Genomic DNA, 27,570 nt, shown 5'->3' with positions numbered 1-27,570 from the left:
CCTAAATCTAAAGCGGCCCATACACGGTGCGATTTGAAAATGTACGACACCTCAGTACGTTTTCAAATTCAGCCCGATGCATCGCATGCTGCTGTGAATGGTAAACGATGCATCTTACAAGATGCTTCGGTTACCTATTTAACAGCATGATGGATCGCAGATCTTATGGTTTTTCCATAAGATCTACGATGCCAATGTACGACGGCGGGGACGCGTCGTACAGCATGCCAATACACACACGATATACACGATTGATCGTTGCAATCGATCGTGTATGGGCTACTTAACCCTCTCCCTTTGGTGCCTAAACCTAACACACCCTTCTTAGTGCCTAACCCTAGCCTCCCCCCAGTAGTGCCCTACCCTAAATGACCCCCAGAGGTACCTAACCCCAACCTCCACCTCCCCTAGCCTAACCCCCCCTGTGGCACCTAAACCTTATCCCCCCCGATATACTTATGATTGGTATCCCGACTGTCGGTATTCCGGTGTCGGCATCTCCACTACTGCCGGTGTCCGGGCGCCCGTCTTCTGGCCGGGTAGTGGCATTCCGGCATCGGGATTTCGTCAGCCGGGATGCCGGCTGTAGGTATAATAACTGCATCCCTTATTTTTATAGTTGTAACATTGATGTTTTTTTGACACAAACAGCACTGACTTTAGCAAAGTAAATACTTACAAGTGCAGCCATGGCCCAGCCTGTCTTGTTGTAGATGAATTCAAGGTTGTTTCGTCTCAGATAAAGTAAACCACCAACCAGAGACACTAGTAAGGCCAGAGCTATTGTACCAGAATAATTGGGAGGCCTGAACACACGAATCTGTCATAAAGAAAAAACAGATTTATATAAGCATTATATTTCAAAAGCAGAAACTACTTGACGCCCAGAACAGGTCAATGCAGTCAATGATCAACCACAGAGAATAGGTTTAAACAACAGAAAATAATATTTGCCAACTCAGTTGGTTTACACGTTATAAATATCTTTCAGCAACCAATATAATGTGGTTACATGTGAACATAACATTACTGAAAGAAGAGAAGTCTTTTCACCTCAATGACAATAACATAAATGATTTGCATGTCATATGGTGTTTATAGAAATATAATCCATGACATACTATTGGCATGTCTCTCCCATAGCAAGAGTTTTGTGCGTTTCTATTAGGGCCGATGCTAGGTGTCTCGGCATCCAGAGCCATCCCGTGCTCCACCTGCCCCTTCCCTCACTGCGCCCTCCCCCAGAGCATAAAATAATAACAGAAGCAGGTGGGTGGAGGGTGGGTATCTTCTACAGCCGGACCCCGGCGCCCCTGTGTGGCCGCACTCGCCTAGTGTGCTTGGAGCTGGCCCTGGTTCCTATTGATAAGCTCTTACATCATGGTGGTATGTTGGCACAGCGTGTAGCATTGCTGCCTCACAGCACTGGGCCATGGGCTCAATTCTAACCAGAGCGCAATGTGTGTCGAGTCTGCATGTACTCCCCGTGTGTGAGGGCTGTCTCCAGGTGCTTTGGTTTCCTTCTACATGCCCAAAACTTACAGAGATTAATTGGTTTCTGATCAATTTAACCCTGGTATTTCTATAGATAATATGTATTGTAAAATGTCAATGGGAATGATTCAATTCTGTTTGTAATGTGCTGCTTAATATGGTGGTGATAAATAAATCAGATACAAAATATGACTGTACTAAGGGCCTGATTCAGAGCCGCTCGCTAGATGCGATCGCTCACATGCTGTGTACACAAATTGCGTAGGCAGTGCTACTGCACAGCAATGCATTAGCATGCCCAGTATTTCTTAGAGAGCGATCACATAGTGTATGCAGACACCCACCAGCCTGTCTTAAGATGCCCACTTGTGCACGTCATGTCCAGGAAGTGTATGCAACCATCGGTACATCGGATGCTATCACAGCGCTTGAGGTTGACCATACCCTGCCACAAGCACTGCGAGTACTTCAGTGTAGAAACAAGCCAGGTGACGTGTACTATCATGCTGTCTTTTAATTATGCACGCCCCTAAAACGCCGTTGAGATGCTCAGGACCTCCATTCCCCCGTTTTAATGTCCATCCCCTGTTACCACCTACAAACGGCTTCCCCTGTCACTCACTCTGCTGGGCTGTCTATGCGCAGCGAGCAAATGCATTGTGGACTTTCGCTAAGGTATGCACATGCGCACAATGCATACACACTGCATACCATCAGCAGCAGCGAGAGTATGCATCTTAGTGAGCAGGTCTGAATGAGCTCCTAAGTGCAATGCAACCTAAGATATTGTATTGTACATGGATGGCACCATATGGTTTCCTTCATCAGAGTTTCCTTCTTGCCACTATGCCATGTTGTAATGATCTAATACTCTTCATTTCCACAGTCTCAGTTGTAGATCCATATACTGTACTTCTTTTAATTTAATCGTAAGGGTATATTACAGGTGGCGAAACCTGTTTTCAGCTTCCAACAACATACATGTTTTGTGCATCTCCTTCCATGTTGACATTTACAGAATGTTGACATGTTGGCATTCACAGTGTTGACTCTGACATGTCAACATTGTGAATGTTGACAGTTGGCATGTCGACAATGTGATTTCCCATTGACTTGTAATGTGAGCCTAAGCCTAATCACAGCCTATCCTTAACCCTAATATTAACCTAATGCTAAAATTAGGTGTTGACATTCACATTTTTCTTCTTTCTGGTGCACATGCAATTTGATCAGTGGCTCTGCCAAAATAATAGATTTTTACCTGCTCCCTTGAAGAGACCACAAAAGAAGCTTTGTTGAAGGGGTTAGGGGACAAGTTTGCGGAAATCTTGTTTGCCCACTGTCAGTACTTACTGTTTAAGTTCTATTACATTTTCTTACATTCATCCTGCAATCTACACATTTATGACTTATGTCACATGGCACATAGTGCACTGATTTTCCCATGTATTATCCTAGGGTAGTAAATTGCATTGACTGAGCTCATAAAGTTTGTACTAAGTGAAAAGGGTCTGCATTAGGTGACTCATTTGTGTGTTTTTTTTAAATGCCATATCCTTTGTGACGTGTTTCATTGTGAAATCTTAAGGGGCATGGAGAGAGCTTTCTTATGGCAATTTCAAACATGGAACTAAGCTGTCAAAGTGAGAACTTCTGAGTTTAGATATCCTGATCTTAAAAAAATCCCTGTAAACAGATAGTAATTGGACACTACTCCTTCCGCAAGGTATGAGTGGGACTCATCTGACTGGGTCATACATTTAAGACCAGGCCAGTTTGGAGGACACTGTGGGCCTTAGTTTCCTAGCAAAGTGGGTGTGGCATGACCCCTATCTCACTTCATAGTTTACACTATGGGGATGGGGGGTGCCATGATGATGTATATCATGTTTCCACACCCATTGTTCTTGCCACTTAGACCTCCCTTTGGGTATCTCCTGGAAGAGCATATGAAAAGTTGGCAGGTATGATTTAGTTTTGATTTAGAGCAATCCAAGTTGCAATGTTGACATGGTCATAATGTCATTGTGTATGTCGACACTGTGAATGCCGACAGTCCATTTTGGTGTTGGGATTAGACTGCAGTTAGGGTAAGAGCTGTGATTAGTGTTAGGGCTACAAGCACCTGAAAACACTATGTTGACATTCCAACTGTCACAATGTTGACATTCTGGTAATGTTGACATTATGTCAATGTGCACATTCAGATCATATGGACATTCTGGTGTGTACAATCTGAATGTCGACATTTTGTACCACACCCCCTTACTCAACCATAAACCTGCCTGCACATTTTAAGTTTGATCCCTCTGCCATTCAGCATGGCATTGCAATACACCTTTAGCTGGACATCACATCAAGAAAGACTTGGGGCCAAATGTAATAGGGTCTGAGTTTTGCAAATGTGCAAGTATAGAGCTACACTTGCACATATTTAAAACTCACCCTATGTAATAAGGTGCGAGAACATGCAAGCTTGCATGTTTCTCACACCCCCGCAAATTGCAATGCCAAAACTCGCATCCAGATGTTTTGCCATTGTGAGGATACAACCCGGCCAATGTAATAGAGTGAGAGTATTTAACTCGCACACTATTACTGTCCTAAAATAATAGACCTGGTTAAGGCTAGCGAGAATAGTCTGAACAGGTGCAAGTTACACAGAAAAATGCACAGATCAGAGAAGTGTAAAAATAAAAAAATGATGTGGTGTCCTCCCCCAAAAGCACAACCAGCACTGGGCTTTTCTGAGCTGGTTCTGGTTGTGAAAATACATGGGGAAAAAATAGTGAGTAGCTAGCATGAGTCGACTCTTTCTAGCAGGGGTGTAATGCCACAGCCGCGGAACCCTTTCACCAGGTCCACTGGCCAAAGCATTCATCACCTGACCACTAGTCAGCCCAGGCTGACTAGCCCGGGGATACCTGAGGTGGGGAACACCCCAATAAAGGGGTTCCCCCTCTCCATGGCACCCCAGGCCTGGGCTAATAGCCCAGGGCTTTCACTGGCAGCCCTGGGCAGTGGGTGCTGGGTTGATTGTGTAAAAAATAGAATAATATTGTCTTTTACAGTAGAACTAGAGGTCCCAGCAAGCCACCCCTGTATGATGGTACTTGGAGAACCACAAGTTCACCTGCAAAATAAATATTTAAAAAAACACAGGACACGGACGCCGAAGGTTTTATTATTTTATTTCACATGCACTCACTCACTCACTTACAATACCTGGAGCCATTCACGTCCTCTTCTCCATGTAGCATCCACATAACCTGTAAAAACAAAAATCATACTCACCTACTTGTAAAACAAACCGAAAAAAAAATGGATCCCACATACACAGTATGGTACCTTGCGAATGAGGGATCAGCCGTTGCATTTACCATAAAATGCACTGGCTGACCGTTCATTAGCTGAGAGAGGCGTGCCTCCATCTCTCTCAGCCAATGAGCGGTTCCCACCATTGACTTCAATGATGGGAACCTGTAGGTTAGTAAAGGTTACATAGTGGTTCCCACCATTGAAGTCAATAGTGGGAACTGCTCATAGGCTGAGAGAGGTGTAGACTCGCCTCTCTCAGCCAATGAATGCTTAGCCAATGCATTTCTATGGGAAATGCAGTGGCTGAGCCCTCATTTGTGAGGTAACCCTTAATTGGGGTGGTCCCCACCTCCCCAGGGAACCCTACATCTTTTCCCCCCTGTATTTTTCACAACCAGAACCAGCTCAGAAAAGCCCAGTGCTGATTATGCTTTTAGGGGGAAACCCACTGAATTTATTTTTTTTCTTTTACATTTTAATAGGTTTTTTAACGCAGAAGCCTTCATGGATCTCACAGATCTGTGAAGGCTTCTGTGTAACTCGCACCTTGTAATGAAAGTCGCATTACAAGGTACGAGTTTACCAGCAGGATAACTCGCATGCACTTGCATGCGAGTCAAACTGTGACACTAAAACTCGCACCCTATTACATTTGCGAGTTTTGGGACAAACATGCACCTTCCAAATGTGCAAGAAGGTCCGAGTTTGTCCCGCACAAAAACTCGCACCCTATTACATTTGGACCTTTGTCATCCCCTCAGAGCTGGGGGGACAGAAAACTATGAAACATGACTCATATAGCCAGACATCTTGGCCTGGCCAATATTAAGGAGAAAGTGGTGGCAAAAGAAGACAGAAGATGAGCAGAACATCTACAGTGACGGTAAATCAGGAGAGTCAATCTCTGAAAAAATCTAAATACTAGACAGCATGGGAGGAGCCTTTGAGGTTCCCACCAAAATACATCTGCAGTATTCAGACAGTGTCCAGTCGTACCAGTTGGACACAGAGGAAGAGCAGACTGATTTCAAGGAATTGTCCCGAAGAAATTGGGACTAAAGGGAGAAAAGGACTAATGATTCCATAATTAACGATAGTAAAATCTATTTTATTTTGAAAAACATGTTTTGCATAAAAATAGCCATTATTACGTCAACAAAGCACTACAAAACGTCCTGCATGTATCTCAAGTATAACTGCAGTACAGGTTGAGTCTCCCATATCCAAAATGCTTGGGATCAGGGGTATTTTGAATATCGGAATATTCCGCATTTTGGAATATATGCATACCGTAATAAAATATCTTGGGAATGAGACCCAAATCTAAACACAGAATGCATTTATGTTTTATATACACCTCATACATACAGCCTGCGGGTAATTTTATACAATATTTTCAATAACTTTGTGGCTCAAACACAGTTTGTGTCATACTTGCCTACTCTCCCGATTTGGTCGGGAGCCTCCTGAAAATCGGGTGCCGCTCCCGACCTCCCGGGAAGGCAGGCAATTCTCCCGGCTGCCGCCCAACTCTCCTATCCTCCCCGCAATGACCCCTGCAACCCCCGCAGCGGGGGGGGGGGGGGCGGTGACGCGATTCGCGTCATTTTGGCCCCGCCCCCTGCTACACAATGCCTATTTTATCGGCATTGCATAGCGGGGACGGGACCAAACCACCCCCACCACGCCTTCAAGTGATGTCACCCGCCCGGAAACTCCTCCTTGAACCGTCCACCCGTCCCCCGTCCTGCCGATCTGGCTGCTCCCTCCGGAAGGAGCAGCCAGAAAGTCGGCAGGTATGGTTTGTGTACATACATAAAATTAATTTATGTTTCATATAAACCTTATACACAAAGCCTGAAGGCAATATTTTTTATAATGTTGTGTATTAAAGAAAGCTTGTGTGCATTGAGCCATTAAAAAGCAAAGGTTTCACTATGTCAGTCATGCTAAAAAAAATTCTGTATTTCGGAATATTTGGATATCTGTATATAAAAGTACTGACAACATTAATTTTCTGCAAAGCAGTGATTATGTGCTGCGAGTCATTCTCAGATACTAGGGAATAAGGTTACTAAATATACCATGACAGATGAGGTTTCAACAATATGAGCAATATATAATAACTGAAAAAACATTTTCTATGTGATTAAAAATAAATGTAAGGATAAACTAAACAACAAGCTGGATTTTTCTCGATCTAGCATACTGCTGTGTGCTATTCTTTACGTACATGAACATCTGTTCTATCAGCAATCCATTTTGCTAGCTGTTCTGCAGCAAACCCGATTCGCTGAAGATCAAAGGTATCCGCTCTCTTGGGTTTGCCTTTTGCAGGGAAATGCATAAATGTGGGAGCAGAATTCATATTCAACTGAAAGTAAAAAAAAGAATATTACTTATTTATGATAGGAGAACACAGATATGTGCAACCACAATCACATGAGCTTAGAAATAAACAAGGTGAGTTTTCTGTGTACACAAAGGCAGGCATGTACACAGCAAACCTAAAACATTAATGTAACCTGAAGGTGCCAAATAAAGCAAAACGTGTATATCTCTTCCAACTTGTACTGTTCATTTTATTTTGTTGCTATTATTTTTTGTAGCTAAACTATGCGAAAATAGAGATTGTAGGGGAACTATTTTGGGTGCTAAAAAAAAATAATAAAAAATAAGCATCAGTCATAAACAATGCATGGTTTCCTTTAAGAATACAAACTATCAAGTATTCCTAATGAATTAGGAGGCTGCATTCACATGAATATATTTTAGCCCACAAAGTCGCTGCCTCTGCTGGGTGAACATGCGTTGGGTACATTTGAACACTTTCAATTGCATGGTAAGCTTCAGAAATTGTTCTAAGTCACAGTGACATATGTTTCAGTTTACAGAGTTTACAGAGTACAATAACACTTACAGTAATAATACAGGAGTAGGAACAAGGTATACATTTCAAGGACTCAATAACTTTCTTTTCAGTACTAGAACATTTAAAGTTGAGATATCAATTTAGTATTACAAATAGCTATTTTCTAGAAATAAACAAAAGCACAGACTAGTTTATTTCAGACACATTTTACCAACGTTTCAGTTCATTCGGTTTGGGACACATTAGGTCAGTGGTACCCAGACTCCCCCAGACTTAATTAGCACCTCAGTCAATTTGATTTAACCATCTGGGCTCAAGCATGGATATCCTTAAAACCTGGACTGTAATAGTGGAGTTTGGGAACCTCTTAGGTTATTTACTACCTGCAAAATGGGATGTGCTCAGCATGTTAACGGTCACAATGTCGACAGTTATGATGTCGACATTGTTGAAATTTCGATAGCTAACATGGCGACATCTGCAAATAAATGACAGGTGAAATAAAGGTCTTTTGCAAAATTATGTTTAGGGTTAGGATTAGGGTGAGGATTAAGATATTAGGAACATAGGGGGAGATGTATCAAACCTTGGAGAGAGATAAAGTACCAATCAATCAGTTTCTAACTGCCATTTTACAGAGGGAGAGATGTACTAAGCCTTTATTGAGAGAAAAATTGGATTGAGAAAAAGTACCAAACAATAAGCTCCTGTCATTTTTCAAACACAGCTTATAATGTGACAGTTAGATGCTGATTGGTTGGAACCTTGAGGTAAATGTACTAAGCCTTGGAGGGAGATAAAGTACCAAAATCAGCTCCTAACTATCATTTTTCAAACCTAGCCTGTAAAATGACAGTTAGGAGCTCATTGGTTGGTACTTTATCTCTCTCTGCTTTATCTCTATCCAAGGCATAGTACATCTCCCCCTTATCTCTCCACTTTTCTCTGTCCAAGGCTTAGTATATAGACCTCTGTGTTTGAAAAATGACAGTTACTGTAGAAGCTGATTGGTTGATACTTTATCTCTCTACAAGGTCTGATACATCTCCCTCATAGTTACCACCGCAACCACAGGTTTTGATTTTAGCTACTTGGTTAGGATTAGTATTAGGGTACTTACTGCTGGAACAGCTACACCGCCGTTCATTGACAAAACATACAGAACTCCTGCAAAATCGGTGGTCACACATGCCTCTGTACAACAAATAATGACACTTCACAGTTCTGCCAACTTTATGCAGCTTTAGGGCCTTTTTCCTCACTTAATACCATTGTAAACTGCTTTACAATATGCCTTAATGCATGGGCAGGGTCTTATTGGCCATAGACTGCAGAAGTTTACTATGATATAATGGGGCCACCTAAGGATTTTATTTTACTTTTCTGTACCTCCTATTTTCCAATTTTCTTTTTTTTTTTAAAACTGGGAACTCGAAACCCTTGTCTAGGCAGTATGGCCTAACCTTACCCCCCTTTAGATCAGAACCAGCCCAAACACTGGTGTGACTCCTGGTGGCAGGCCCCTCCTCTCCATCATGTTGTTTTGTGAGCCATGCTGATCCATTTCTGCCTAATCCCTTCCAATATTTTCACTGCTTTGTAACCCCAGTGAGTAAATAAAAAATATAGCGGACTTCAACCAACATAACTTGTTTGTGTTTAGAGCTGCATGTATCTTGCACTTGCAGTCTTTTGCACTTAGAGGGAAGATTACTTGTGTTAACATGCAAGTGCAAGAGAGTAACGGCTTGCAGACTTACGTTATGCACCGCCCTTCTAAATGTGTCCTAGTTTGGCTTACACATATTTAGGAATACATTAGATATGACATGAGATGTATATTTTAACCTGGCTACAAATTTTGCAGCGGATGACAATGCTTGCCTCATATTTGCTCTAGACACATTCATATGGTATTATGCAACTCAAACTACGTACAGCCTTGGAATCTCCAGTGCTCGTATGGAAACAGGGGCACCTTTACAATCAATCCTAAATCAGGCCCGTTGTGTGTAATTAAATGCTTTGAAACAGAAACAGATTTAAAGAATTCACAGACATTACTGTTCTGTATACAACTACAAGGTATACAGACAAAAAATAGATATTTTATTTTTAATAAAAGAAACATTGAAAGGCTTCAAATGGTGCTAGTATTCACAGTAGAGATAAGCGTTTCGGTTTTGGCTCGGAGCTGCGCCATCTTTCACCAACATCTCGGCACAAATGTCCGTGAAAGATGATGTTTTGGCTCATTGGTGTGAAGATCAGAGCAAAAACCGCACCGCTCATCTTTAATTCACAGTATGAGCTGATAAGATAGGGATCATAACTGCTGGCTATGTTCAGCAAAACTGTATCCAATAATACGGAGAGCAGTCTTTCATGTTTAGAAGTTGACTAAGGACAGATTGAATTATGAGCAAAATTTAAATAACTAGGATAAAACATTTGTGTAACAACAGTGAGTGTGTCGTCAGTTGGAAAACACATAAATAAGAATGTTATCACAGCTAATCATGCAGAATGGCTTATGGAGAAGTTTGAGCTGTACTGTCTTATATAATATTTCTGACAGCCATTCGTCCCATCTGTTTCTGTCATATATCTCACTTTTACCAATAACACATCTAATGCAGCTTGTGCCAAAGATATGGTAAGAAATAACTGACTCTCTGTCAAATTATCAGAAATGAGGCTGAACACTATTTATCCTATTAACTCTTCCTATACAGATGTGTCCTGCTACATCTTTGCTGCATACGCAGAAAATCGCGTCACGCATGGCGTGAGGCATGCACCTGGGTGCGGATACGCCCACTGCGTTCGCACCCCCACCTCCATAGTCCATAGGATTGCATGGTGCGATCACATTGCACGCCATAGCATACCGTAGCACATGCTGCTGCAGACAAACGTTTGGCAGAATGCGAGCGCACATTTGTAGTGCGATCGGCAAAGATGTAGCAGGACACATCGCCCCCCCCTCCCTCACAGCAGCTCAGAACACAGCTTGTGCTGGGCTGCAGTGCGAGACTGCTCGTGGCTGCTGCAGCAGCCGGAGCAGTCTCCTATGGCTGTGGTGGGGAGCAATCATACTGATCATGCCCCCCATCCGCTTAGCGCCGGGCTGGGGGGCTTACAGTACCCCCCTCCCCAGCGCGCAGGCATAACTGATTTATTTTTCTATTTTTATCAAGGGGTCGTGACCAAGCCTCCTGCGATTAGGCCACACCCCCTCCTTTACCCGGGCCCGACTGGGCTCTCTATGGCCCTGGGCAGGATGTAATAGGAACTTACGGTAAACAAGTACTGTCAAGGGTAAACTAATATCCCATATTCCTTCGTCTCCGTTGTAGCAGGATTTATTGTATGTACCACATTGTAATCAATTGTTTAGAAAAAATAATATAGCTTTGTAAATAAGGGTCTGTAAGAGAATGGTTTCATTATTCTATGCCCCCAAGTGCACCATAAAAAAGAGCGATTTCACCTAGGTGCACCATATACTGGGAACTGGGGAATAGATTGTACTGCTGTAGTACAATGAACTGATAGCTCACTAATAACTCATCATATTTAAAGGATAACTCCATCAAAGGCTAAAATGGTAATTTTAGGTGGAGTTTGTTGGGCAAATTTAAAAAAATATAATTAAGAACAAAAGACTATGGCCATCATTCAGAGGCGCTTGCAAAATGCGAGCGCTCGTTCTGAATGTGGGCGGCCGCTTGCCTTTCGAAGTGCGGCCTCCTGGTCGCTAGCTAAGCTGTGGGTGGTAACCCACCCACAGCTTTAGCGACCGACCAGGTTGATGGTCGCGATGGTCAAGACCACCGTGACCATTGGGGCTTGCGACGAGACCCTAAGGTTGGGTCTCGGCAACCCGCAAGCCCCAGGGAGCTTCCTGCTCTGTTCCAGCAGGAAGCTCCCCACTGAAATCACTGCTGATGTCAGTGCGGTCGCCCACAAAACGGAGGAACGCCTCCGTTTGTGAAACCACCCCCCGCCACACCTACAAAACAGGGCAAGCTGTCGAACAACATTGACAGCCGTCCCTTTTGTAGTGAGCTCCGGAGCGAGAGAATTTCTCTCTCGCTACGGGGCTTGCGCACGCGCAGTGCGGCCGCTGCGCGTGCGCAGGGCCTAAACATCGAACCCGCTTGCGAGTGCTCAGCGCTTGCGAGCGGGTCTGAATGAGGTCCTATATTTCTCAGTGACCAATTGTAAGTATTATTCCAATATTAAATGCAGTACCATTTATAGAATTTTAATGACAAATTGATTTTAATGGACATTGGAAGCATAAATATTAACCTCAATAATATTATTGATGATTTATTAATTTCCCTTATTTTAATAAACAATCTCTGTGTAAGTATATAATTATACTACAGTTCATTTATGATAGTTTGTAAATATAGTAATTGAGAGGTCAATTGTCAAGGCTATATTCACATTGATATTGTACATGCTGTAATGGGGAAAGGGGGTATAATATGAGTTCATATAAACTACAATAGTTAATACTGTAGTAGTTAGGACCATGCTACATATTTTGGAGTACCACTGTTTTCTTTATAATGGAGGATTGTTAGACTATATTTTCCCGCCTCACCATAAGCATACTAAAATGTCCTGTTTAAGCAACAATATTACCTTGTTCAATACTTTATGAAGACACGTGCCGCTGTAGAACTATTACCTTAATTGTATAATTACAGCACAGCTTATAATGCTTTGTGTAATATATCTGACATTCATTTAGAACATTTTTACTAGTTCTAAACTAATATTTATGAGAAGCAATCGAAAATTATTTTATAACAGATGGCTTTTTTTTCGGAAGGGCGTGAATTATGTTAATGCACAATAGTAACATAAAAACTGCATCTGCTCCTTTCTTCCCAAATTGTCTTTCTTTAGAAAATGTATTCGGTATCGTAACAAAGTGAAATCAAGTAAACATATGGCCAAATATAAATAAAGTCAGCTCGATAAAGGACATTCAGTAAACAACGCATTTCTATCTAATGTGTCCTGAAAAGTGCATGACATTTTATTTTGTTCAGGACTAACAAATCTGTAATTTTTGTTCCCTTTTTTGTTTCAAAAAATGATTTATGAAGACATAAAACACACAATAAAATTCTATAAAATATCAGCATGAATATGAACGCATCTAGCTATCTGCAATATTAAATTTTTCTAAAATTTTTTTAAAAAATATTTCCAAAATTGACAGCACAATTAGTAAAACTGTAGCAGTTACTGTATAAACATTGGTATATACAGTTGAAAATTGCTGGAGAATGATTATTTACCTGCTGGAAAACATCTGCTCCTTCATCATAGTCAACAATAGTGAAGAAAAGTTTGTTTGAAAATGCTGAAGAATACCTCCAGGAATTTGCGAGCACTTGATATTCCTCATTAGCTTGCCTACCAAAGGAAATGCACAAGTTATTTACAATATTACAGAACACTTATTAATATGATTGCTACTAACAATGTTTTTTACATCTTTAAACCAATTCAGTGACATGTAGCACTTTACATACACCCTTATATACAGCACAGTCCCGATTTCCAAAGGATAAAGAGAAAATTGCCTGAGGACAACGGAGCACAGTCATCTGTAAATATATGGTGCCATGGCCTATTTTGTTCTGATTGTCTATTTTGATGCTAGGAGGTAGGGATTTCAGATTTTGTGTACTGTGGGGTTGGTTTCGCAGGAGATCTATGTATGGATTTAAATCCCTCTTCTTAGCCACTCTAACGGGGGTATTTATCAAAGACTGGAGAGAGAGAAATTGTGAGAGATAAAGCACTAACCAATCAGCTTCTAACTTACAATTTACAAGCTGTATTTGAAAAATGATAAGTTAGGAGCTGATAGGTTAATACTTTTTCTCTCACAAGTTTATCTCTCATCAAGGTTTAGTACATAGACCCCTAAATCGCTAGCTCAAACAATGCAATTTTGCATAGTCCCAAAATGTAGAAGTAATAAAGTATTAAAACACAAAGTAGAAACAAACAGTTTATTGTACAGTAATCCCCAAAAGACTAAGGAAAGCTCCTCCCTTTCATAATCCTGTTCAAGAGTGAAAGAGTTTTTAATTTTCTATACTAGTGAGTCCCGTGTAAGGTGCAGTGGAAATATACTGTATGTTTAAAGAAATATCAAATTAATTTAAATAAGTTGGTTTCAGAGTACATGGTACTGTAGGAATTCTAAATAAAAGTTTGTATCAACAACAATACAAATAAAGGCATGTTTTATTCTGCTTGAATCAATGTGACTATTTTTAGGGACAGTGCATTTTCCAATACCAAACTCCCAGTCAGTAGGCTTGACTCCATTTATTTTCTCATGCCTGACACTGCCCCTATCAGATCCAGCCATGCACTCATACAATCACAAATGGATAGCTCACTACCTACCACAGGATTTTCACACTTATTTTCTTAAATATTTATTAACAATTATTTATATAAGGCACTGTGGAAAATATTTTTTATCTTACCTGGCATGTTCTGTTGTTGCATAAAGTAATCTGCTTCAATCCAATCTATTTAAGAATTTGTAATTTTGTAATTAATTAATAGATCGAGCCCTGACTGGGAGCGTGCACTTCTCCCAGTAACTAACAAGTTGTCATACCAGTAACATAGATTTTATACCTTTCTAGTATAATCTCCTTTACCACACCCACTGACATCATACTTCCCCAGAATATTCCAACATTATACAAGCATCTAATGACATTTGGCATATTCAAATATAACATTCATCAGTTTTGACAAAGTTTATTCTTGTGGGCCTCTTTGGCAATAGAATAGGAATAGCTTTACACACATACTGAGCGGTGGTGTACCGTACAAAGAATATTTCAGTCATCCACATCAGTCCCTGTTCCAGGCGAGTTTACAATCTCATGGCATCACCACTTAATTCACATAGAATATTTTTTCACTTCTCTAATCGTTTGTATATTATTTATGTCATTTTAATTCTTTTACATTTCATTAACACATTGATTTATCTTTACACATCTATCTTTTACACTTCACTATCACCTCTTTTCCCCTTTTCGTGTGATGCCCTGAGGATGGTCCTTGGCTGGAATTTTTTGGGGTGCCTTGCTTCTCGGACATGAACCCCTTAATGTTAGGGGCGCTGGTATAGAGGAGCCTTGACGCTGGCCCAGCGCTTATTTATATATTTGCAAATGTATGTTACTAATACCTCTGAATTTCTATTATTAGGTAGGATTCAAGTATTTTTGATTTAGCTGCAGTGTGCTGGAGGGCAAATTCCATTTTTCTGTAGTTCAGTGTAAACTGCGCCCTTTACAAGCACCTGTAGTATGTCATTAAGCTGATTGAGCAACTACCATATTTTTTGCTTGCAATCTATATATTCTATCACATAGACAGACAAACAGACTAGGGTTAATTTTGTCAGAAACCAATTAATCTACCAGTGTGATTATGGGATGTGGGAGGACACTAGAACACAAACTCACATAAATATGGGGGAGGCTGAGGGGGATATACAAACTCCACACATATAGTGCCTTGGTCAGGACTTGAACTCATGTCCTTAGGGCTGTGAGGCAGTAATGATAAACACTATTCCCACCGTGCTGTGGAATTAAGTATTCTGTACTGTCATGAGCATTCCTATCATCTTATTGGCTACAGATTGTTCTACCCCTGTCCATTTTAAAACATGGTACATAATGCAATTCAGGTGAAAATTGAACTTCAAATTGATTTGGAAAAAAAGTTCTCTGGGTCACAAACATTATGAAATGCTGAAGCTTTCCATAGTACTTTAAAAGCTAGCTATTCAGATCCAGAAAACAGTTTATCAATACTTTTAATATACCACATGCACCAAACACACACATTTATTTTTCCTAAGAGACTAATGTAATTATGTCTCTATTTAATGAAAGGAAAAAAAATATTAATGATACTGCCATTGGTACATGAAATAAAATTTCAGTTGATGGATAGTAACTAAAAACTTGGTTACGTTTAATTCCCCAGAGCAAAATCCAAATTTTGAATGTTCCTCCAATTTTCTAAGTGTAATGAAAGTAGAATGCCAGGTTATATATGGTAACTGACAGCAATGGGCCCATTGGGAAAGACAATAGGCATATATTTCAAGGTAGAAAGAGATTATGAACAAAATAAGGTAAAGAACTCACAAACTGAGCTGAAATTAAGTTGTCTGCACAAGGCAACGTACTGATAGTATTTTGTGTTCATGAATGTTTTTATGCCAATGCTTGTCAAGGTCAGTGTAAGTGATTCATAGCAGGTTATAATTTAATGCTTTTTCATACACATACACTTATATATACACTGACCTTGTATTGCGCAATAGTGGAACTCCCATCAGCATATTTTGTTAATGTGTTTTCAATTTTACATTCTGGCTATGATATTTATTTACCACCTTAGATCTATATATGTAATTACACATTTACTGTGTATTATTGACTTATATGTGGGTCAAATAACCAGAAAAAGAGAAATAGTAAATAATTACTAGTGCAAGGACACTAAACCAAGTAGATGAGGAGGTTAATGCCTGGGGCAGATGGTAGAAATTATATGAAAATCCCATTATCTAGAACCCTAATCATTCACAATAATAGATTCCAAACAAGATAAAACGTTCTCTTTGTTAATATAAACGAAAACATGGAGGATTTATACTGTATATTTTAACTTACAATATCATACAATAGAGTGGTCTAAATGCAGTATTAGCAAAAAAAATGTAATACCATTTTTTTTTGTTATTCCGGATTGTTAAAATTATTACTGATCACCAATCACTAATTGATACTTGAGTCCAAAACTGTGTCAAAGGATCATACATTTATTTTAGATTCTATAGCAAATGGTCTGACTGCCAGCAACACAATGCAGTCAAACTGAACAAAGTTATAACATATGTAATGGCTAGATGCCATTTCCGATAATAGGAGTCAACATACAATAAAGCACGGAAGTATAGACAAATGCACATACCATACTTAAAACCAATTGTCTAGACCAATGATTCCCAACCTCGGCCTCAAGGTACACTAACAGTCCTGGTTTTAGTGATATCCATGACTGTTCACAGATGGTTAAATCAAAATAACTGAGGTGCTAATTAAGTCACTTGTGCTCAAGTATGGCTATCCCTAAAACCTGGACTGTTAGTGTGCCTTGAGGACGTGGCTGGGAACCCCTGGTCTAGACCAAGGAGTCATGAGATAGGCTCATCTCAGTACGATTTCTTAGAAAAACTAAGCATTCAAAAGAAGTCACATGTCAATTCAACATTCATATATATGCCATATGCTTAAAGGTCAATAAACCCTAAAGCTGAAACCTTAAACTAAAATTACAGTGCAGACCTGTTACAAACTGAGGGCCTGATTCAGAGCCACTCGTAAGCGGCCGCTCGTTCGCTCTGAGCGATGTTCGCACATCTGCGCATGCGTATGGGTTGTAATGCGCATGCGCCAACCAGTCAGTGCGGTCGGAAATCGTGTGCTCGCAAAATAGCGAATGCCTGCTAATTTGAGTAACAGGATGTACCGTTTGTGGGTGGTAACAGGGGAAGGTGCTTGAAAATGGGGAGTGGAGCTCCGAACGCAGACGTGCCAAACGGTCAAAACAGGCGTTTTAAGGGTGTGCATAATTAACAAAGCAGCGTCATCGACCACGTCACTTGGTTGTCTTTTAGCCTGAACTGCTCGCATGATTGTGGTAGGAAAATGCTACTACAAGAATAGCGAGCAGTTCATACGCCTTTCGATGTACTCGATTAATCTAATAAATAGCGGAGATGACGTATGATGCGAGCGGCCAGGTGGGCGTCTTTACAAAATAGCGAGCGCATGTTTCGTTCGCTCGCTCAGACATAGAGGTGTCAACAGACCGCAAAGAGCAAGCGCTCTATTTAAATATCCGGCCCCTTTTTCTGAACGAGCGAGGGCAAATAGCGTCCGGCTCTGAATCAGGCCCACATTTTGATTGTGCACTAGCCAATCTATGTAGTGGCTGGATCACTGACAAATTTGGCCTTACATGTACATAAAAATGAGGCCAAACCTGAAATATCCATCCACTTGTTGATTTTCAATGACTGGTCACATACAGTCAACATTCGACTGTACAGTATTTGTTATTCATTCCGATCAACATGTAATGGTTCCCTATCAGATATTGTTTGGGATTAGTAGTCTTTTTTTGCAACAACAAAAGTCTAATTAGACCTCAAAATACTAATGTTTAAGAACACCATAATTATAAATAGTGTATTACTTCCCTACACTATTACTGATAACTGAAGCTTGATAATCGAGAGCAGTGGTTCTCACCCTCAACCTTTTACGTATTACCAACAGGTCACGTTTATAGAATTTATGTCTGTGGTAACAGGTGGGATAATTGCTGACCCAGTAAAATAGATTCTCACTTGTGCATGATTAAAGAAATCCAAAAAACATGTGGTACTTGAGTACTGGAGTTTAGAACCTCTGACCTAGCGGATATGCAAACAGGTCACGGCATGTAACATTATTGGTGGGCAGTTTATGCTACATTACCCACCTCCTTTCACCATTCAGTAGCTGTATCTGCTGGAACTACAGTAATATTCAGGTCCCAACCAGATGGATAAATGTCCTCTAAGTGTGCCACTGCATGACCACACTAGCATGCTAGACCCTTGGCTAGTGACCAGGAGATAGAAAGCATACATACTATACCTCAACAAAATAACAAATTATAGCTCAAACAGAAAGACCATCAATAATGCATTCTGAATAGCTGCCCACAACAAACTATACAGTAAACAAATGATGAACTAACCAACTTTAGCAGACATAACATAACAAAATCAACTTTACAAGTGGCATGACTGTAAAACTTTATAGAGTACATGTCTCAAACCTTGAAAAAAGTGGAGACATTGCCCTTAGCAACCATTCGAGTACTTTCTATAAAATGAAGGTTTAGTACATTTTTACTCCAATGTCTTGTGTTTCTTTGACCAACTTCCACGAATCCAAACCTGCCTACTGACTAGGAGGCATCAAAACCAGGCTTCCAGCTTTTGTCAGGCTAACTTCAGCAAGCTTGGCCTGACAATGTACACCGATGTGTCAGTTCAGACTGTCACTAGCCCTTTATGAACAGTGGTCTAAAGGAAGCCATGAACAAGCAAAAGAGTCTTGTATTTATTCAGGCTAATGCTTATAAACTAGGATCAGGAGCGTTTTCGTACACAATACAGCTGCAAAAATATGCTATTTGCAAAAACCACCCGAGCATAAAGACGCCCACTGCTGCCTTCTTACTTGTGTGCGACGATACATACCTGCGTAAATATCGGTAACATCGACGCACATTGAGCGGCCATCTTGCCATTTCGTCAGGTCTGACCAGACTTAGTAGCTCTCCTCTCATGCAGAGTACTCTCATGCTGCGTAGGCAATTACAGTGTCTAATTTATGCATGCCCATGAAATGGTGTTTAAACATACAGGCACTTCTGAGTTTTCTGACCACCCCCGTTACCACCCCTAAACTCTGACCTGTCAATTACTGTGCAATGTATTCCTATGTACTTCGGTAATCGCAATGCGATCTCAGCGCAGTGCGACTTATTTGCATGTGCGATGGCAAACAAACGTTCAATCTGCGTACGGAATCGCCATTGCATTCATCTTTGAATCAGGGCCTAGGGTTTTTCCCACGCTTTCTCCAGTGAGAGCTAGTCTGAGGTTTCTCTGGAGAGGACCACTATTGGATTTATCATATGCTACAATTTCCTCTCTGCCTCCATGGTGTTACGTGCTGTGTTGCATTTTACTAATGTAACCCACCCTTAGACTGTCTATCCTGGTGGGATTATGGGATCACACAATAGTTAGTGCCTCCACCCAAGCTACAATTCTATAGAGGAATAATTTAAGGTGGGTACACACCTAGCATATATTGATTGAGTGAACTGCAGATATATCTGATGGTCGTTCATATACACTGAATGACCATCATCTTCCAGGCAGCTGTGGGTCCCGATGGCCAGGGGGCGAGTCCACCCTCCTCCCCGCAGCTACAACTACATGTGTACGGGCGGTCAGCACTTGCCGTAGGACAGATATATTTGCAGATGGGATGTAGTGACATTACCGCCGCCCGGAATACCTTGTCTGACCCGGGATTAAAGATAGGTGTCGAAATCCCGATGCCTATCTTTAGCCCGATGACGATATCCCGACGGCCGGCATCCCAAACGAAGGTAAACGGGGATAGTTATCTCTGAGCTGCGGGAGAAGGGTTAGGTTTAGGCATCCTCCCGGGAGGGTTAGGCTAGAGGGAGGGGGGGTTAGGGTTAGGCACCACCAGGGGGGTTAGGGTTAGGCACCACCCATGGAGGTTAGGGATAGGCAACACTAAGGGAGGACTAGGGTGAGGAGGGGAAAGAGGGGAGGGTTAGGGTACTTAAGTGCCCCTGTCGGGATATGTTGTCATCGGGCTTTGTTCAACGGTATGAGAACAGGCGGCAATTCACCCGTTGGTATTTCATACCGATTCCTCTGCAGATATATTGGATATCGGCTGTGCAGCACAGCCGATGCGATATGTCTGTGAACGACATCGTTCACAGACATATTGCTGGTACACACTGGCCGACGGGCACCAGATATATTGGCCGATCAATTGATCACTCAAAATATCTGTCAGTGTGTACCCAGCTTAAGGCTTGCTTGGGGAAACCTTAATTAACACTTTGCTACCATTAGTGATATATTAAGCATGCACTAATATTCAATATAAATACAATATACTATTACTAGAATAAATAACACGTTACGCAAAAGGTTTTCTGTTATCCTTCCGGAACTCTTTCTCAAGATCTGTGTAAAAGATTCCCTCAAAAATAAATTTAGTGGTAAACTTAACAAAACAACTTTGCTTTATGACAACAGTAAAATCAGTTTTCAACATATGACATTTATTGTAAGATATTGAGGTCTATTTACTAAGCAGTGTTAGGAGACAAAGGCCCTCATTCAGGGCCGTACGCTCTGAGCAGAGCGCACGCTCTGAATGAGGGCCGCCCTCCATGAAAATGGAGCTTCCTCCTGGACGCTCGTATAGCTGTGGGTCACCACCCACAGGCTATACGAGCGTGCAGTTTGATGGCCGCGATGGTCTTGACCATCGCGACCATCGAAACTGCGTACAAAAGCCTGTGGTTGAGTTTTTCAACCACAAGGCTCGGAGTGATTTTGGCTCTATCAGAGCCAAAATCACTCCCACTGACATCACTAGTGATGTCAGTGGGACGGCTTCTGACGGGAGGCGTTCCCGTGGGAACGCCCCCGTCAGGGAGGCACGCCCCCGGCACGTCCACCAAAGGGGGCGTGCTGTCAGTCAACATCGACAGCACGCCCCCTTTGAAGAGACACTACGAGCGAAGGAAAATCCTTCGCTCGTCGCGTCTGGCGCATGCGCACGACGGAGCTCCCTCCGTCGTGCGCATGCTCAGTGCAGAACATCGACCCACTTGCGAGCGGACAGCCGCTCGCGAGTGGGTCTGAATCAGGGCCAAAGTGAAATGAGATAAGGTGCCAGCAAATCAGCTCCTAACTGCCATGTCACAGGCTGTGTTTGAAAAATGACAATTGGGAGCTGATTGGCTGGTACCTTATCTCCTTTCACTTTGTCTCCTAACACTACTTAGTAAATAGACCCCTCAGTATTTAATCCATAAACTACTTACTCGATTAACAACTTATTTCCTTAATAACCATGAAGGTCTACATCTGAATACATCACAGCTGGAACCCTGTGTTAAATATACTATGCTAGTATTTCTACTGGATACTTAAATACCTTATTTAAACTACTGGGACATAAATTATTCCATTAATTTATTCTGTGAATGATGTCCCAATATAGTATTCCACACCCAACACCTAACCTTCACTCCCCCTTTTCTGGTGATCTCCACCAGTCCCGTCTCACAGGTATTACCCAGGAACAGTATCCTTCCCTGTTCCTCTATGAGCTTAACTTATAACAGACAAGTGTCACATAAGCATTACAACAATTGTTTTGGGGTATGTTTACGGTGGTGCACATACTCTAGATGGGTCCTGAGGTCCACTGCAGATATTATGTTAAAGGATGATCCTGTTTTATGATGCCAATCGTACACTGCAGTCATCTACAGTTTTAAATAGCTGCCCTTGGTATACAGCTTCTTTGTAAATATTGTGACACAGTTAGGTTAGGGGGTCCCTCTCCTGGGTAGAGGACTCCTTCCTTTCACACACAGCAGCTGGGAAACAGTACGCCAGACTGGATGCAAGTACAAGCTGGTCGGCACCAGTCTTTATTGTGCAATGTCAGAAATAACACAAAAAAAACATAAACGTAAATCCTAGCCCTGTCGGGGCACTAACTTCACAGGTAGTTCCCTCACTACCAGAACCTGGCAGGGCCTAATGCCCTCACCAGCAACAAAAGCACAGCACAACACTTACAGTTAGGTTTTCAAGTGTCTCTGAGCAAACTCCCTGTCTGCTCTCCCAGGTGAGACAATCAGCCCTCAACACACTAGGCTTATATTGGCCACTCTCAGGTGGAAACCCTAACAACCTGTTACCAGGCTGCGAGAACCAAAACCTGGAGTGGCCGTGGGTGGAGCCCTCCCTCTCCTCTCACCCACAACCCCCAGGTCCCAAACCGGCTTTTCAAAAAGCCGAGACTCAAGCCTGCTACACTGCAGACTTTCTCCTGGGGATTTTAAACACATAGGACAGGAATCTGGGATAAATGTCCCTGTCACAGACCACTTTACCAGTGATCCTATCACAATATACATATATATATATATGCATATAAATGATACTTAATATTGTTAATATTTTATATCGCTTTCAAAATAGATACTTCTAGTGGTTGCTCCTCAGATGTACAGTAGGTGACACATATCTTCATAGTTCTGCTTCTGCTGTTGTATACAGATTACTCAGCAGACATAAGTGGCTAGCTTATTGTCAGAATGTATTAGGTATAGTTAATGCAGGCTGGGTTTATTGTGTGGTGATTAATTCAGCCAATACTTTATAAATAAATCTTATCTGGATTTCTGCCAAATAGTCAGGATTTTAGAGTAGCTGTTATTTGACCTCTTACGAAGTGGAGTATTACTGGTACTTATACAGTGTATGGAAGAGTCACTGTCTATGGTGATATCTCTCTATTTTCTGGCAAAATGTCCAGAGCCGTACCTAGACTTTTTGATGCCCTGTGCAATGGCACCGGTCGCACTACCCTAGCTACGGTCCTGAAAATGTTAGTAACTGTAATAGTGCTATTGGGCTACCTCTCTATAGTGCTGTGTCCAGGGCCCCCAAGAGGGGTAGGAGCGGGTATTAATTACCCGGCCCAGGCTTGCTGGAGGAGCCCGGCGGGGGCCTGGGTCCACCCACCTCCCTCTTACCTCACAACAGCCCAGCACACGCTGCTGTGTGCTGGGTTGCAGTGGGAAACTGCTCGTGGCTGCTGAGCCCCCCTCCCCAGCACTGTGAAACCTATTTTTTTTATCCTAAGGTGATGTGGCCATGCCTCCCATGATTAGTCCACTTACAGCAATTTGCCACAAAGGGGACGGGGCTTCATGACGCGACCCGTCAGGCCAACCCGCCCCCCCGTCCCCCGTTGTGACCCAGGTCCTGAGTATAATAAAGCTACATTAGTACACAGACTCCCCATACGGACCCGGCCTGTACGTGCGTGCTGCGTCCTGCTGATCATGCAGCAGCGCAGGTAGTGATCAAGTTATTATCTGTGGGCTCCTCCAGGGCTCCCTACAACCTTGGGGCCCGGCACATCTGTGCCCCTAGTACTCCCCGTTGCCGGGCCTGAGTGCTATGTGGGTGGAACAACATTAATAACAAACAGCAGCAACTCCTAATATTTCAGTTTAGCTGCAGCTTAACTGCACCTCTGTTTTACAAGAAAGACTTCTGGTGCACAGTCTACCAAGAGCAGGAGAGCCAACACACATTTCCCCTCCTGTCACTAGCCAATGAAAAATAGCTGGGATCAAGGGACATATTTTCTTGAAAAAGGCAGTATGGCATTAATAACCAAATATGAAAATTGTGCACAACCACACTTGTAATCTATGACTATAGATTTATGGCCACGCCCCACATATACTTGATTAGATTGAGATCTGGGAAATGTGGAGGCCAAGTCAACACCTTGAACTGTTTGTCATGTTCTCTAAACCATTCCTGAACAATGTTTGCAATGTGGCAGGGTACATTAGAGGACATAAAGAGGTCATAAAGGGGTGTACTTTGTCTGCAACAATGTTTAGGTAGGTGGTGCATGTAGTGCATCCTAGTTCCACCTCTTTCCCAGGTAAATTATGCAAATGCACTGGGCCATCCACATGATGTAAAAGAAAACATGATTCAACAAAACAGTCCGCTTCTTCCATTGCTCCATGGTCCAATTCTGATGCTCACATGCCCATTGAAGGCGCTTGCGATTGTGGACAGGGGTCAGCATGGGCACTGTGACCAGTCAGCGACTACGTAGCTCCATACACAGCAAGCTGCGATGCACTGAGTGTTCTGACACTTTCCTATCATCACCATCGACTTTTTCAGCAATTTGTGCTACAGTATCTCTAATGTGGGCTACTGTACTGCAATAATATTCACACCCGTGCAATAATATTCACACCCATGAGAACACTTCATTAGTAAGAGACATACTGACTGGTCACTTATCACGGTAGAGATAATGATCAGTCAATTCCCAGCACCAGATTTAAATACTCTATTTTACTAGTTTCTTCTGTTCTTTGAGGCAACACACTTCAATTCCAATGCCCCGGGATCACCATTAAGCACTTTTAGTTTATTGTTTCATACATTCTGTACTGATGTACAATATTTCCAAATCAATCAATTTTTCCAAACATTTAGGCAGAAGGGTCAAACTATTGGTCATATCTTAATTTACAAAAGTATCTTATTTTATTTGATACCATAAAAAATGCTTATGATCAGCTAAATGCTATTCATTTGGCATTGCTGCATGTGTACAGTGAAGTATTTCACGGATCAAGGTTTTCTCATTTAAAATTTTAGTGAAAATGATAAATCTCATTAAGAGCTTCTTATAGTGCATTGCTTTAACTTTTCCCTGATTACACTGCTTTAGAATCTCACCCTCTGGATATGAGCCAATGAATATTCAAGTTTTCTGAAAGTATTGGATGACAGACATCTACATGCAATTCTCAGTGTGAGATGACACAGATGGGCTTGATTACATCTCATACTGTATGTCGCATTTGGGAATTAACATTGCTATTGGAACATACTGAGCTATGGAATGTGAACTAGGATTTTACAATTGTATTTTATAGTTTTTTTGTTACCCAGCAGTATTAGCATGTTTTTCCTATGTGTGTGATCCCTATTACACGATGCAGCTTCCTGTTTATATGTCTTTATTTTACTTTTATACATTTATCAAACACTGTCTTAAAGAGAGACGATCAGTCATAGAATTATACAATTGATATATTACAGAGTTTATGACAGTGTTTAATGGATATACTGTATAATACAGGGCGGTCTTCAGAGTGAAAAAGAAAATGAGTAAGGAAATATTAATCCAGTGTCTACACATATGATATGGGAGTAGGGGGAAACTTTTTAGGCTATGGTGGCCATCTTGAAGTCGGCCATCTTGGATGCAACTATAATTTTCTAATTGGGAAGGTAGTCATGTTTTAACGTATCTTTATTCATTCTCGAACTTTAACTGAGTTTTCTTTTGCAGATAATGACATTACTGACAATGGCACTATCACAAACAGAATGTGATGAGATTGTCTTGATATCTGGAGAACAAAGTACACATACAGTACTATTGCAAATTATTTCAACCAACACCACCCAAATAGGCCATCCATTACTCACAGTGCAGTTGCCAAACTCCCTGCCAAATTTAAAGAAACAGAATCAGTTGCAGATAAACACAAAAAGTGGATAACCAAAAACTGTCGTACGGCCATTTTGGGAATTTTGTCTACACATAAATGGCACCCCTACAAGATTCAGATGTTGCAACACCTGACTGAGGATGACCCAGATCATCGGGTGGAGATTGCACACTGGGTAATACAGAAACTTCACCTGAACCCTTATATTCCACACCAGGTATTGTTTAGTGATGAGGCAAATTTCTTCATCAATGGTGAGGTAAACAAACAGAACCATGGGTACTGACAGAGACAAACTCTCACTGGATGGATGCCTGTAGGGTTGTAGCCTCGGCAAAACAGTTGGTATGGTGTGGTTTGTGAGGTACCCGTAATTTGGAACCATTCTTCATTGATAAAACAAAACAGCAGGACGTTACATGAGGTTGTTAGATGAAGAAATTTTTCCCTCATTGCTATCAGAGGATGGGTCATATCCTAATTTCTTCCAGCAAGATGGTGCCCCACCTCATTATGGACTAATTGTCAGGGAATATATTGATGTGCAGTTTCCCCAAAGGTGGATTGGCCATAGAGGTCCAGTCCAGTGGCCACCAAGATTCCCAGATTTATCTCCATTGGATTTCTTTCTGTGGAGTTACCTGAAGGAACGTGTTTATGTTGTGAAGATACAAGATCATTATCATCTGCAACAATAAATTGTTGATGCTTGTGCTCAGATTCAGCCACACATGATTCATCAGGAATGGGAAAAGAGAATAGCTTTAACACTGCAACATGATGGACAGCACTTCGAACATATCATATAAACTTTATGTTAAAACTCGAGAATGAATAGATACGTTAAACAAAGACCATGGTTTTTCTTATGAAATTCTGCATTTGTTTGAATGTCACATGACTACTTTCCCAATTAGAAAATTAGAGTTGCATCCAAGATGGCCAACTTCAAAATGGGTGCCATACTGGTGACTTACCCTAAAAACAATTCCTCCACTCCCATATTATATGTGTAGACACTGGATTAATATTTCCTTACTCATTTCCTTTTTATAAGGGTGTTTCCACAATTATGAACCACCCTGTACTTTTGGCAAATTTAAATTCTCTAATGAGCTTAAATGTCTGAGATTGTATTTCAGCAGATAAATACAATTATGCCTTCATATTACATATCTTATTATAACAATGTTTTTTGTTTAATAATTTTAACTACATTATTTCATTAAAGTTATGTTGTAATACATTGTTCTAACAATAGAGTGCACCAAAAATGAGTTCTCTTTCTGATTCACCACTGTGAATCACCCCACTAAGTGAGCTGGCAGAGCATGCTGGGAGTTGTAGTTTCTCAACACATAGAAAGCCACAAACCTGTCCTACAAATTTTCCAGTAAAATATGGGATAAATGGAGACAGTCCATCTATGAAAGACATTTGTAAAAAAAAATAAAAAAAATGTTACCAAATAAAAAAGATTTTTAAGAAACTATTCTTCCAATACATGCACTTTTATAAAATATTCCAGTATAAGGCATTTTAAAATAATTCTAAGTATAATAAATTATGCAACTGAAAATAAGCCATCTAGATTCTTGACAAGTCTATTAATTAATGAAAAATTGACAGGAATATTAGGTGCTCATTTCAGTTCAGCAGTCGTGCATATATTTGTATACTTTCTATTAAATTAAGCATGTAATATACATGTCAGCACAAATTCGCTCCCTCTTACTTCATGTTCACTGGTCTAACTTTTGATACACCATATAAACATAAGTTCTTTCTACTTTTCTCTTCATCATAAAAAACAG

The 27,570-nt window shown here is 41.2% G+C and overlaps 1 protein-coding gene across 2 annotated transcripts in view; it reads right to left on the bottom strand.

The window, feature by feature from the left end:
- The window catches only part of TUSC3 (tumor suppressor candidate 3), a 293,630-nt gene that overhangs the window by 77,688 nt on the left and 188,372 nt on the right, over positions 1-27,570 (bottom strand). For both annotated transcript variants that reach the window (XM_088478802.1, XM_088478801.1), the window contains exons 3-5: positions 13,009-13,126; positions 7,046-7,186; positions 680-820 (exon numbers count right to left, since the gene is read on the bottom strand). In XM_088478802.1, the coding sequence (XP_088334928.1) occupies positions 680-820; positions 7,046-7,186; positions 13,009-13,126 (400 nt within the window). The remainder of the gene's footprint in view (positions 1-679; positions 821-7,045; positions 7,187-13,008; positions 13,127-27,570) is intronic.

This window comes from Taudactylus pleione, unplaced genomic scaffold, assembly GCF_031769625.1.
Source record: "Taudactylus pleione unplaced genomic scaffold, aTauple2 ptg000218l, whole genome shotgun sequence".
NCBI classification, from domain to species: domain Eukaryota; kingdom Metazoa; phylum Chordata; class Amphibia; order Anura; family Myobatrachidae; genus Taudactylus; species Taudactylus pleione.
This window is presented reverse-complemented; position numbering and strand designations above follow the sequence as displayed.